The following is a 14,571-nucleotide window of genomic DNA, read 5'->3' on the forward strand; positions in this document are numbered from 1 at the left end:
ATCAAAATAAGTGAATTCACTCGCGCAATACCTTGCAAATAATAGTCGTCAAAATATGGATTAAAATCTCGAGACAGACACTTCAAAAATGTATTTTATTACTGAGCAGGAACATAAACCTACAAGTCTTTGTAATAAAAAAAAACATTTACATTTGTGACCTGTGATACACAAAAACTGCTGTCCTGTGGCCTCTCAAGTTAATTCTACAGCCAGTCTAGAGTTCAGGAATATGAAACACACAGAATTTTTCACAGAATTACAGCAATTACATGGAAATAACATACATTTATTCCAATTTTGTCTTTTAGAGTCCAGTGACCTTTTTTTTTTTTTGACAGGACAAAGGTTAAGGCACATTTTAGGAGTGATATCCATGCTTAATAAATGCCCTTATTTCTTAAAATAGCATCTTTCATATATACTTTATATAAATACAAATGGGTAAAAAAAAAAGAAAAATATTTTTTTCCCCCCATCATACTTTGTTCCCAATAAAATCTGTTTTAAGTGCAGTTTCATATCATAGCTGCTGCCTTTGGCTTTGTAAAATAAGTGACATGATGTAAATTTCTTCCCTTTTAAGAAGTTATTATGATGGGTCGTTGGGGATATATTATAGGAACGAGTCATCAGAGGGCGGCGCGTATGAGAAGCCCACGAAAGCGTCGTCGGCCTCCATCACGCTGGCGTTGACGATAGAGTGTTCCTGGGTCCAACACACAGAGTTGGGCACCATCTCTTCTGTGAACTCGGGATCGAAATTTGAGATGTCAGAGAAAGAGTTCTGTTTAAAAAGAAGACGCCAGAGAGAAAAGAGAGAATGCAGAAGTTATGTAGTATGTTTATTGTTGCAATACATTGAGAAATATGCAAATGATAACAATAAATATTACAAAGATAAATCAGACAATACTTAAGAACTAGTGGCTTTGACATATGGTATTTTCACACATTTTCAATCTTGTGCAGCTAATAATAGAATGAAAACAATTACCACGTTGGGCGTAAATGGGGCAGGAATCTTCTTCTGTTCAAGGTCATTCCAGTTGATGGAGGAGAAGAAGGGGTGAGTTTTGATCTCATTCTGAAAAAAAGAGAAAAAAATATACATATATAAATACAAAAACGATACCTTTTAAAAACATGTTTATGAACTAGTAAACAAATTTAAATATGTAAATATTAACTATAAATTATATATACTATATTTTTTTTGATGCATTTTATATAGTATATAATCTATTATTATGTAACAAAAAGTAGAAGTAAAAATTTATTTAAATAGAATTAAAATACATACATTAATATAATAAACATGTATATTCATTCTTAGTAAAATTTATTTTTATAGGGTCTTTATAATAAAGAGTAATCAATTTATTAATTCTAAAAAAATATATATATATATAAAATTTAGATATATTACTATTAATACAGAAAATATATGTTTTCATAATATTCCTTTTTTTGGGGATATTTAAAAAAAATGTAACTTTCTTTTGTAAATTAGATGACAATTTACAAAAGAAAGTTAAATGTGTATGTTACACAACAAGAGGTTAAAAAAAACAACAACAAAGGATGATTACCAAGGTTTTGGGTTGCAATGGTGTTGCTCATGCCACCAGATGGAGCTAATACAGCATGGAAAAAATTGTCCACTCACAAAGTCGTCCCTGGCTCCCAGCCTGAGCGAGCCGTCTTTCTCCAGAAGGCCTTGTAGCAGCAACCAGGCCGCGTTGGACGCACCGGCGCGTATTACCAGCGGCTTGTGCAGAATGTTGTCGTACATCTCATGCGTGTCCCTACTGTAAAAGGGTGGCTAGAGAAAGGGACGCAGATTATCTTAAAAACATGTCATCTTTACCGTCATTTAGTGAACCGAAGAGAAGTCCCACCAAGCCAAATAGCATCTCATAGAGCACGGAACCCAGACACCACCAGTCCACGGTGTTGTCATACGGCTGCTTCCTCAGCACCTCTGGCGCCAAATACTAGTGGGCCGAAACAAATAAGTCATGACTATGAAAGCCAAAGCTCTTTCAGAGACATAATATAAAAAGTTGTTGCAGTGGAACCTCTAAGGTAGTAGATTTGGATTACAAAAGTAAAAAAAAAAAAGTTCCTTGCAGGAATGGTTACTGTCACCCAAAAACCCATCAAACTAGTTTTCCACTCAATCAAATTTATGCTCAACCAAAACTCCACTCATCCAATCACAAATCTAACATCCGCCATGTTAGATTCGTGATTTAGCCATGTTGGATTTGTGTGCCTATATCTGCTACAGCTGCTTTGGCTCATGATAATTTCACCAAAAAAAGGCCTAAACACGGCATCAAAACCAGTGGAATCTGCAACGAACAGTTCAGCACAACATCTGTAAATATATCTATGACCGCTATTTATGTTGCTTCTTGCATTAGCCAATAGCAACCCGCCAACTGGTTGACTACCATATGCTTGTCAATTTTATGATGGTGACAGTTTGCACTCTGGAACAAATTGTTCTAAATTGTATTGTAAAAGTGGATTAAATTGGGGGGTTCCACTGTACTAAGTGTAGCCGTACCTCGGGCGTGCCACAAAAAGTGCTGGTGGTGTCAGTCTGGGAAATGCCTTCCTTGCACAAGCCAAAGTCCGTCAAAACGATGTGACCCTTTAAAAAGAGCCAAGCGGGACAGAACGGGATGCTTTAGACATGTGCCACAACAAGCATTTCGTTTATTATACACCAGGCGACTGAGGGAGGCTATTGTCAGCCCCCGGAATGTTGGCTGTCCCATTCGGCGTTCCCGCACTGTCTCCCTGCCGCTAGGGTAGGGGGAATCATTGGGACGAGCTAATCCAATCACATGCATCCTGTTTGAGATGGAACTGGAAAGGATAGTGTGTCTACTGCTAGCGCAAGAGAAAGACAGAATAATGTGCAGTCGTATAAACAGTCGCATGGGGACAATATAGTTGGTAGCCTCTTGTTAGAGAAAGAAAACGCACACACTGGTCACTGAAATAAAAAGAAAGAAGACTTTGCTTTATTTTCGTATTCCAGAATGCCAGAATGTAGCAAAGCGTTCCCGTGACAAAATGGGGCCAGTGCCGCATTTCACAGGAGGCCAGGTTTAAAGTTATTTCTAAGTTGTTTTTGTCCCCTCATTTGACTTAACCCTTATTGATCACAGGGGGGGAAATGTGGTACTCACTTCATGGTCAAGCAGGATATTTTCAGGCTTCAAGTCTCTGGAAGGAACGGTCACAATGTTAGTTCATTGCTTGATTCTGCACAGAAAAGTGTTTAAAAGTTATGTTATGTTGTACGTCATTGGAGCATTGGTACGTACCTATAGACGATGTTGAGTGAGTGCAAATAGCCGAGTGCGCTGGCCATTTCGGCAATGTAGAACCTGGCTCGGGGTTCCAGAAAGGTCCGCTCTTTTTGAAGGTGGAAGAAGAGCTGACAATGACAGCGAGTCAGTCATCTGTGACTGTCATTCAAAACTGAGCATTATCGTCGCCATAAATGCAGGATCTGTGATACGGTGGATTGTGCAGGTGTACCTAATTTTGTGGCGAGTGAGTGTATATTGTGCAAACTCATTGTTTATTTGCGGAAAAATGAAAATCCCGCAGATGTTACTTGTTTAAATAATAACGCCTAGCAAGTAAATGTTATTTATTATTTTTACTTTACATATTTTTGTAGGCCAAAAGTTAAATAGAAAGACTATGACTGAAAGTGATACAGTGCATTTATTTTATTTTGATTCGTGGCTATAAAAAAATTAAGTTTGATTTGGTGAGTAGGTACAACAGTTATGTTTTAATTTAATTTTAGCGGTAATTCAAATGGAATCCTCAATTTATATGTAATTTGTTACATTTTAAGTAAATGTTTAAAATTACAATTCAAATTCTATAACATGTAATCCAAATTTTATAACTAACCCCTTTTAATGTAAAATGATTAATTAAAAATGTATCATTTTGTATGCTATTTTAATTTCAATGTAATTTAATTTATACATAATTCCTGAAAATGATAGTTTTGATAATTAAACGAAAGCACATTTTTTTAGGGCAAAAGTTCACTTGAAAGACTATGACTGAAATTGACATGTTTATCTTATTCTATTTCAATTTGTGGCCGAGTTGTTAAATTAATTAAATTTTAGAAGTTATTTCAATTTGTTAAATTGTAAATCAAATTTAATGCCAAAACTGTATTAAATAATTGTAATTTTTTTTATCAATTTCAAAATATATATGATTTTAAAAAGGTAATCATGTTTTATGTAATTTAACTTCTAAAAATGTAATTTAACTTGAATCGAATTTCATGTAAATCCAGTATAATTTATCATAGTAATTTGAATCCCTTAACAGGTCTTTTTAAAGGCAATTAATTAAAGAGGGTGCACTTTGCGCTTGCAACGTTCGCCGCCATCATTGTCAGCATGCGCATGCTTGTTAATAGAAATGTCATGTTTTCTCTCTACGACTCACTGTCACGTCAGCTTTTAGAAGGAAGATACCCAGAGGAAGTCGCCGCTTAAGTTCCGATAACAACGACAAGTGCGCTGGCTAGAATTCGGCTTTCAGGGTCAAATTCCTCTGACAGCGATTGTGTGTGTTTTCCTTTTTCCAACATCAGCTGTTTTTTGCCCGCCCCCAAATGCGTGAATCACTACTCACTTCCCCTCCGTTGACGAAATCCAAGACAAAATACAACTTGTCTGCTGTCTGGAAGGAGTAATGAAGCCCCACCAGGAAGGGATGTTTCACATTCTTCAGCAGCACGTTGCGCTCGGCCATGATGTGTTTTTGCTGAGAAATAGAAATATCAGCATGCGTGCTAGAAATACGGAGCTGGTCTCATCTTCATGCACTTACCTCTTTTCTGTTGAGAATGACCTTTTTCTGTAGGACCTTTATCGCGTAATACTTTGCGTCCAGCTTCCTTTTTGCCAGGAACACCTGCATAGCATGGAAGACACAGTGAGGAACAACAAACCACAGCAGTACTTGATTCTTACTTCCTCATGCACAACTCATATGAATGCCACCACACACACAAAAAAACCCAGCTAATTTATTCATCATTTCATATTGATTCAACTTTTTGCGCATTTCCATTGACCATTTATGTGTTATTGTTGTAGCTCGTCTTTTTTACCCATTGTACGATGTCCTACAGTGCGGGGGTGATGTGATGGAAAGAGGGGGTTTAGGTCATGATACGAGTAGCGCAGTTCTGGATCAGTTGCAGCTTATGGAGGGGCTTTTGAGGGAGGCCGAAGAGGAGAGAGTTGCAATAATCAAGATGGGAGGTGACAAGACTCAACAAGGATAGAGACAATATGGGGGTTGAGGAAGGGGCGGAGTCGGTTGATGTTAATTATACATGTACCGTATTTTTCGGACAATAAGTCACAGTTTTTTTTCATAGTTTGCCCGAGGGTGCGACTTATACTCCGGAGCGATTTATATGCGAAATTATTAACACATTATTATATCATTTCACGCTATTTTCACACTGACAACCACAAGAGGGCGCTCTATGCCTGTGTATCTGTACATGCAACTGACGATGAGTCTGACGAAAGTGACGTAGAAGAAGAAGCGGCGCATCGTCTACCTCCGGAGTTGTTTCGAAGTGACACCGGGGATGAAGATTTCATTGGATTGAGAGATTTGGAGTGACACTGATGGTTTGGTAAACTTGTTAGCATGTTCTTTATGCTATAGTTATCTGAATAACTGTTAATATGTTACGTTAACACACCAGGCACGTTCTCAGTTCGTTGTTTATGCGTCATGTAACGTTAGAATACTGTACACCTATTCAGCTTGTTGTTCTCGATTCTATTTTTATTTTAAATTTCCTTTCAAGATAAAAACATGTCTGTTCTTGGTGTTGGATTTTATCAAATAAATTTCTCCCCAAAAAATGCGACTTGTATGTTTTTTCCTTCTTTATTATGCATTTTTTGGCTGGTGCGACTTACACTCCGGAGCGACTTATAGTCCGGAAAATACAGTATGTTACAAAGCACACTCAAAATGATTATCTTACTCTATAAGACACCAAATGTGGATTTGTGCTTCAAACTAATACAGCTGTGCTTTAGGATAGCGTCACAGAAAGACAGGATATTTACAATTTAAAACACATTTTAAAGCTTTTATCATTCATTTTAACTTGATTGGCAAGATGCGCAATTTCAATCAGAATATCAAAACAACTTTTCAAGGTATACGTTATTCTGTAAGGCTGGAACTGCTTACATTAAAACATGTTATCTCACTGTATTTTCACAATTTGACTATTTGCATACCTTCCCAAAACTGCCCTTTCCAATGACTCTTAAAAAGTCAAAGTCAGTGGGCTTGGCGCTGAAAGACAAATGACAGCGTGTCATTTCCCCCAAATGTCCTTGTGTCAATATAAAACATCACATATTGTGAACATACTGTGGGTTTCCAGAGGGTCCCAGGTTAATGTTTCTGGAAGATGAGTTGTTCTGTCAAAGAGCAGAGATAAAACATTAGCACGTGAGATTATAGAGTTGAGTGAAAATCTATTTCTTTTTTGTTTTTTGACTCAGCATTGTCTGGAATAGCGGTTCTCAAACATTTTACACAGAGTACCACCTATAAAAAAATGAATAAAAAGTGACAGGTGGATACCAGCTAACAGCAATGGAAGAAAAACAAGAAGTAGAAACATATTTATTTTTTTATTTTTTAAACACTAAAGATCACTACAAAATACTTGTGGCTACTGGTGATCATTATTGACTAGAATTACTGGAAAAGAAATATGAACAACTTACTTTATCGTCTTCATCTTCGGACGCGTCAGAGTTCTGCAAGTTTTGCATTTTGTCCATGAGCAGGAAACTCCTCACATCTGGACTGCACATTTTAAAAGGGCGACAGAACATTTGTATGGAGTTCTTAATCAGTATCATGATATTTGTGTAAAGTGGCTATAAAAAGTCGACACGCACCTGTTCAAATGCCAGGTTTCTGTGATGTAAAAAATAAGACAAGTCAGATAATTTAAAACTTTTTCCACAATTCATGTGACCTACAACCTGGACATCTCAAAACACTTTTTTAATCTTGTAGAAAGATGAAATAAAAATAATCTCTGGGGGAAAAAACAATTTATTTGAGAGATTATAGGCCACATTAATGGTGGAAAAAGCTATTTATCTTGGTCTAGTTTTAAATAGGGGTGTGTAGACTTTTTATATCCACTGTACATACCAAACTGGGATTTTTTTTTTGCCATACTTTTGCACCCCCAGTAATGAGTATTTGTCCATGGCCGTGGATGGCCATGTGTCACTTACTTGTTGCAAAGCTGCGGGATGGACACGATGCCTTTGATGAACTCGTGCAGGCCAGCTCGTCTCTGCTTGATGAACTCTGTTTAAAAAAATGCACACGTGGGAAAAATATTGAAGCTTATTTTTGATGTGTACAGAAGTGGACTGACACTCACCAGGTTCAAAATTATCCCCGAAAATCCTCTTGGCGGGAATCTTCAAGCTTAACGACGGGAACTGTTTTTTTAACTGCAACGAAAAAGACGACAATCTTGCGGTCGCCGACGCATTGCGGCGAGTGTAAGTCACAAAATGGCCGCCACTCACCGTGTTGTAGAGTTTATCGAACTCGGCGTATCGTCTGAAGACGAACCACTCCTGCTGCCCCACGTTGACGATCACTTTATAAACCTGAAAAGAAGAAAAAGATACATTTTGGTAGGGTAAAATCACTTAGGAACATATTTGGCGTACCGTGTAGCGCTTTTTCTTGTCCCTCTGCTCGTTGTGGCAAGGTATGCTGACGTTCGGCAGGCCCGATTGCTCCTCCATCTTGCGGCGGGCAAAGAAAGGTAACGAGGTAGCACGCCAACGGTTCCTACTTCCGGGGACGACGGGTCAACGATGCATTTTGCTGTAGGGCCATAGAGGAAAACAGAGGAAAATCTAATTTAATAAACTCCGAGTAAGTCCCTCACACCGGAAAAATGCCTACATCAATGATGAAAATTACAGAAATATTAATCAACAATACCAAAATATTATAGAAATATTACAGAGAATATAAAATGCAGGTAGAAAATATTTTTTATTTGAAATTGTTTGTTTAAATTAGGACAACAGTAGAAAATGACATATTAGCCAGAAATACACAAATAAATATACTTTAGAAATATATTTAAGATGAATAATATATTGTACATTACAAAAACCTAAATATTAAACAGTAAAAAAAATATTAGACAAACTAGAAAAGTACACAGACTCAAAAAAAAATCATAATAATTCAGACCAAATACAAACAAATTAGGTTGGAAATAGTAGAAAATATAAAATATTACACAAAAATACAGATACAGGTATATTAGGACAAGAAAAATAATAAAGCATATGAGACAAAAATATCAGACAGAAATATTTTAAAATACTAGGAGGAAATAAATACAGAAATATATATTTTAAAAAAAAACATTTGACGGAAATTACAAAGTTAATGCAAATAGGAAATTATACAAAAATATTTAGGAAAATGTTGAAAATGGCGTTTTTCATAAAATTAAGTAAATCCCGCCATCAATTTGGAAATGAATTCAAAAAAAGAAAAGAAATTCATTCAAATAACTGGACAGACAAGAAACAACTGAAAAAGTGTACAGTATGAAACTGGCCATGAGTTATGTCACGTCTTCCGACAAAGCTTTTTGTGTACACATCTGAGAGCGTCCATTGTGTGCTGTGCAGTGAGGTCAGCCTAGTTTGTTTAGGAGTCCCTTTGTCTCCCTCCGGCCACAAGCCTCGTAACTTTGGCCGTCTGCACTTGCCGTGGACGGAGGAGGAAAAAACAAACGTTTCTCTATTGATCTGGCACCAAACACATCCTGGCAGGATGCGGCATTCTGCTCACGTCGAATGGGGCGGAGGGACGGGAGGGACAAGGGAGAAGCACCCAAAGAGCTGGGCCTCTTTAGGATGCATCCAACATGACACTAAGGCCTCCTTTTGTTTTGGCTTCAGTTTTCACTTTGCACTGATGATGAGGTGCCAACTGTTAATTCACCCACGTCACGTGCGATTGTCAGTTTTCAACAATAAAAAGAAGCCATTGCTTTGTTGTTCATAAGGATGAAATATCATTTCACTATTATAGTGGGGCAACAGATCACAGTTTTCAGTATTACAACTATATGGCTAAAATAAATACAGCACACTTTTTTTCCCCCCCTTGACTGTCTGACACGAAATCAGACAACATTTTCCTGTTTTAGGTCAATTGGGATTACCAAAATTATTTATATTTGCTAAATGCCAGAATAATGAGAGAAGGATTTTTTTAGACACATATTAGACAATACAGTCCTGACTAAAAATATTGGCAATATTACATCAGGGATTCGCTAAAGGGAGGAGCATGAGTCAAAACATTTGGTACAATTACACAATACAACCAGAACCAAAGCAATACACACACAAAAAAATTATAAATCGATCTAAAATAAAAGTTACACAACTATTAGAAAGAAAATACAAATGAGTAAAAAAAAGAATACAACAAATTAGACAGAAGACAGAACTATTAAATATATTATAATGTTAGAAAAATATTTTTAAATATTAGGGCAAAGATACAAAATTATTAGATGACAAATATAAAAATATAAGAGGAAATCATTGCAGAAACAAATATTACAAGAATTTTAGATGGGGGGGGGGGAAGACAAAACGACAAAAACACTGGATCTAATATACATAGACATTACAAAAAACAAAGGACACAAATGTTAGTGAATGAAAAATATTAGGGGGAAAAAAAGAATAGAAAATTACAAGGCAAACAAAACAAACAAAAACTAAACAAAGAGAAAATGCAAAAATATTAAGATAAAAAATTTGACAAAAAGTACAAAAATTGATGTGAAATATACAAAAACAAAAAAAAATTTGGACTAAAAGTACAAAAATATTGGGACCACAATATTAGGAAAAATATTGAAAATAGAAAAAAATATGAAAATATTAGACAGTAATCCATTTCATCTCTAGTTTTTGCATTAGCCAAGAGTCTACAGAGATACTGTTCCACTTCAGTTGTATTTAACTTTTAATTACAATAGATTTGCATTTAATCTTTAAGATCTGTTTGTTTTTACAAAGTTTTTTTTTTTTTTTTTAAACAAAATCATTTGAGCACAAATTTTCTATTTTCCCCATATTTAAGCGCATATTAAATGTTCTGCGGAAATGTCTTCATGATTGAGTCAATGATAGGTTGTGTGAACGCACCCTTGGAAGAAGACGTCAGCTACCAGCAAAATGCCTTCCATCTGTGCTCCACTCCAACGCCTCATTGACCCGAACACACGTTTTAACATTCCAGGAAGACGTTCTGCGCGAGCGGAGCAGGCCGTGGGGGAGTAACCTATGCAATATGTACAATTTCAGCCAACACAGCTACTCCTATATACGGAATGCTGCAACTTACCACACCCACCGGCAAGCATTGCTTATTGGTTTTAATAAGAAAACGAAGGGGAATAAACCTGTTACTTGGTCCATGTGTTTAGACCGCCGCATGAAACAACTTGTGCTGACAGGCATAAATATGCGAGGGCTACTACTATGAGGAATCCAAAATAGATCGCTTCTTTAAGAGGACATACTTTTTTCTAAATGTTTGAAAAACAACACTTCTAAAAGAGTAAATGCAAATGTATTGTACTCTACTTTACTTAAAAGTTAAATACAACTGAACTGTACTTGAATAGTAAAAAAATAAAATGATAAAAATAACATACATGAAAAGTAAAAAACTATATTGTAATGGATTAAAAATCAAAAGTTCCAACAGCCTGTATGCATAACTACACGCTTCATTCTAATATGTTTGATTGTATCGCATGTTTTAAATGATGTAATTTTGATTTGTATTTAATAATTATTTACATACCACAAGTGGTACTCGTACCACAGTGAGTATCACTTCTCTAAAAATTGCCCAAATATATATATTTTTTTAAATGTTAAAAAGAATGCTCGGGAAAAAAAAAAATTGGGAAAAGAAAAACAATGGGGGAAAAGTACATCAATGTTAGACAAAATCCATACATATATTATAAATTCAAAAAGATTACAAATACTAACATTAGAATGCAAATTTGATGCAAATTTACAAAGGTAAGCTTGTCTTATCTTAAATAAAAAGTATAACATAAAAAACATCTAAAAGTATCAGGCAAAAAATGTAAAATATTAGTAATAAAAGTATTATAGTATAAAAAAATACCCAAATATGAGAACAATCTAAACTTGAAACGTACAAAAATATTAGATGAAAAATGGGAAAAATATTTGAAAGAAAATTAAGCATAAAATGCATAAATATTTGGCATTAAATACAAAACTAATGTCAAAAAACATTGGGAAAAAAGGACTAAAATGTTAGAGAAAAACCATGTGTATACTTGGAAAAAAATACAATAACTAGATTATGATTACTCAAATGTTAGAATAAATGTTTTTTTAATTACATGAACAATAAAAAGTACCAGTCAAATAAAAAACTACTAGGTAGAAAATACAAAAATATCACGTAAAACCTAAAAGCATATTACATAACAATACAAAAACATTATTTGAGACCAAAATATTAGAAAATAATACGAAACCATTAGACAAAAACATATTACATTAAATATACAAAATATTAAATGAAAAATACAGACCTACAATTAAAAAATGCATAACTATGAGGCAAAGAAATACCAAAACAAATGTTTAAAAAAATATTAGACTAAAAGTATCCAATTATTACCTGGAAATAATTTACAAAATGTGTTAATCTTATGAGGATTCACCTTCGTGAGCGTCTAACAAGTAATATAAAAATAGCAGTAATAAAAAAAATTAAAAAAAACATTTTTTAAATTAGACGAAAATAACAAAAAATAACCACTCCAGTAAATGAAACTGAATTTTAAATGAGAAGGTTCTGCATGAAAAAGAAAATAGATTTAGCTCGTTGAAGATAATTAGCTATAGTTTAACTTCCGCCTAAATAGTAAAATACAGGCAAAGAGCAGTCTGGAAAGTAGGTGGTACGTCATAACACCAACTCAACGTCAACGTAAATACATACACATATGGACAAATTAATACATAGGCAAACAGCTACGTTTTCTTAAAAGAAATTAGCCCCACGGCTAGCCAGCGCGACGTTAGCGATGCAAGGTAACGTTTAAGTCGAGCTCGTACCTTTCGGTGTAGCGCTCCCTCGTCCTCAGTTAAGCCAACATTCGTGGTGTTTGAGCCGGGATAAGGGGACCCGTCGCCCCCCCACAAACCCCTTCCAATGTTACGGCTTTTGATGTCCTGTTGCTACTTGTGAGATTCAGCAGAGGCAAGCAGGAAACATAAGTCTTTCCTGGTCGTAGAAAGTTCCGTGGTAAATTCGTCACGGGACCTGAAGGCAACAGGCGTGTGATTTTGACCTTAAATGCATATTTCTAGTTCCGGTATGTACTTTCAAAATGCATTGCAGAATATTTATACATTTTGTAAGAAAAAAAAATGCTAGCAAACAACCACAAAGGGATAAACAGATTTTGTCTGTTTGATGATGGCTGAATAGTTTTCAAAGGGCTTTATAAACTCGAGGACATACATTTGAGCTTTTACTTTTTTTTTTTTTTTAACAACAGGTTCCGGTTTTATGTGCTTTGCTTGACACTTTACACAGATGATGACTCAAAAATGCAGCGTCGATTCGAAAAGAAACATGTTAAATAGTGCCACCTACAGGCTAAAGTAGAACTCGCTATAAATAGCCACACTTGTTCGATATAAATTAATCTGGATTGAGTACAAAAACTGAAAATACCAGTTGAATTTATTGAGAGGGAGTCGTAGCTGTGGTAACTGGTAAGTACCAAAATACTGCATGGAAACATAAACAAATATTAGGAAAACAATTACAAAAATGGTCGGGAATAAATGCAAAAAGAATAGATGACAAATATTCGAAGTAAAAACTCAAATATTAGGCAAAAATGTAAAGCTATTAGATGGAAAATGCACCAAAAAAGCTTTAAAAAATACAGAAAAAAAACAAAAATATTGGACGAAAAGTCCCAAAACTATTATAACAATATAAAATAATAATACTATACTAGTATTGGCGACAAAATGCAAAAATATTAGATTGCGCAGTATGGATGTGACTATTTTGCCCACTGAGTGGCAGCAAAACACTTTACACAACAGCACCGGTAAAGTGATTGTGGTGGTAGATTTAATTGAATGGATGGTAGTCTATCGACAGTTGTTTTCTGTTTGTAATTGTACCGCGTTCTTTTGTAATTTTTCCGGTTCTTTTGTTGATAAGTTTGTGGAGGGACTCAATGATCAGACCAAGAAATAAGCAGTCATATACACAAGACATTTCCACGCATTGGAGGTCATTCAGCGTCTCGCCAGAATGAGCCGGTCATCTTCTGGGATCTGTTTTCCTTTATCTGTGTCTCTCCGTTGCCACAAAGTGTAGGGAGTTTCCATCGGTTATCCCGAGGGTACCTTGCTTGACACATTTGCAACTCCTGATAGCACAAAGTATGATGATAGTGACTCAAGCGTGATCAAATATTGCTCCAGGGATGTTTAAAGCAGTGACAAAGATGTGTCTAACACTTTTATGTACAGTGGGTACGGAAAGTATTCAGACCCCCTTGAATTTTGTACTCTTTTTTTATATTGCAGCCATTTGCTAAAATCATTTAAGTTATTTTTCCCCCCCCACAATGTACACACAGCACCCCATATTGACAGAAATGGAATTGTTAATTTTTTTGCAGATTTATTAAAAAAGAAAAACTGAAATATCACACAGCCATAACTATTCCGACCCTTTGCTCAGTACTTAGTAGAAGCACCCTTTTGAGCTCATGCAGCCATGAGTCTTTTTGGGAATGATGCAACAAGTTTTTCACACCTGGATTTTGGGATCTGTCATTCCTCCTTGCAGATCCTCTCCAGTTCTGTCAGGTTGGATGGTGAACGTTGGTGAGCAGCCATTTTCAGGTCTTTCGAGAGATTCTCAATTGGGTTTAAGTCAGGACTCTGGCTGGGCCATTCAAAAAGAGTCACGGAGTTGTTCTGAAGCCACTCCTTCATTATTTTAGCTGTGTGCTTAGGGTGATTGTCTTTTTTGAAGGTGAACCTTCGGCCAGTCCGAGGTTCTGAGCACTCTGGAGAAGGTTTTCGTCCAGGATATCCCTGTACTTGGCCGCATTCCTCTTTCCTTCGATTGCAACCGGTCGTCCTGTCCCTGCAGCTGAAAAACACTCCCACGGCATGATCCTGCCACCACCATGCTTCATCGTTGAGACTGTATTGGACAGGTGATGAGCAGTGCCTGCTTTTCTCCACACATACCACTTAGAATTAAGGCCAACAATTTCTATCTTGGGCTCATCAGACCAGAGAATCTTATTTCTCACCATCTTTGAGTCCTTCAGGGTTTTTT

The 14,571-nt window shown here is 35.9% G+C and overlaps 1 protein-coding gene across 1 annotated transcript; it reads right to left on the reverse strand.

The window, feature by feature from the left end:
- Positions 1 to 76: 76 nt before the first annotated feature.
- sgk3 (serum/glucocorticoid regulated kinase family member 3) lies at positions 77 to 12,524 on the reverse strand. Its single transcript, XM_061758753.1, has 17 exons — positions 12,306 to 12,524; positions 7,812 to 7,971; positions 7,665 to 7,748; positions 7,514 to 7,586; positions 7,362 to 7,437; positions 6,837 to 6,918; positions 6,475 to 6,524; positions 6,339 to 6,396; positions 4,894 to 4,977; positions 4,696 to 4,827; positions 3,345 to 3,457; positions 3,207 to 3,243; positions 2,576 to 2,662; positions 1,902 to 1,997; positions 1,670 to 1,825; positions 998 to 1,087; positions 77 to 787 (listed from the first exon to the last, which is right to left on the reverse strand). Exons 2-17 carry the CDS (start codon positions 7,887 to 7,889, stop codon positions 617 to 619), a joined length of 1,467 nt encoding a protein of 488 aa, XP_061614737.1. The 5' UTR covers positions 7,890 to 7,971; positions 12,306 to 12,524; the 3' UTR covers positions 77 to 616.
- Between the last annotated feature and the right edge of the window lie 2,047 nt (positions 12,525 to 14,571).

This window comes from Phyllopteryx taeniolatus, chromosome 20 (genome assembly GCF_024500385.1).
Source record: "Phyllopteryx taeniolatus isolate TA_2022b chromosome 20, UOR_Ptae_1.2, whole genome shotgun sequence".
Classification (NCBI taxonomy): Eukaryota; Metazoa; Chordata; class Actinopteri; order Syngnathiformes; family Syngnathidae; genus Phyllopteryx; species Phyllopteryx taeniolatus.

Coding starts and splice junctions, on each gene's coding strand:
- sgk3 (XM_061758753.1), bottom strand. CDS start 7,889: ATGGAGGAGCAATCGGGCCTGCCGAACGTCAGCATACCTTGCCACAAC. Junction 6,397..6,474: donor GGACCCTCTGGAAACCCACA/GTATGTTCACAA, acceptor TTTGTCTTTCAG/CGCCAAGCCCACTGACTTTG. Junction 788..997: donor CCCCATTTACGCCCAACGTG/GTAATTGTTTTC, acceptor CTTTTTAAACAG/AACTCTTTCTCTGACATCTC.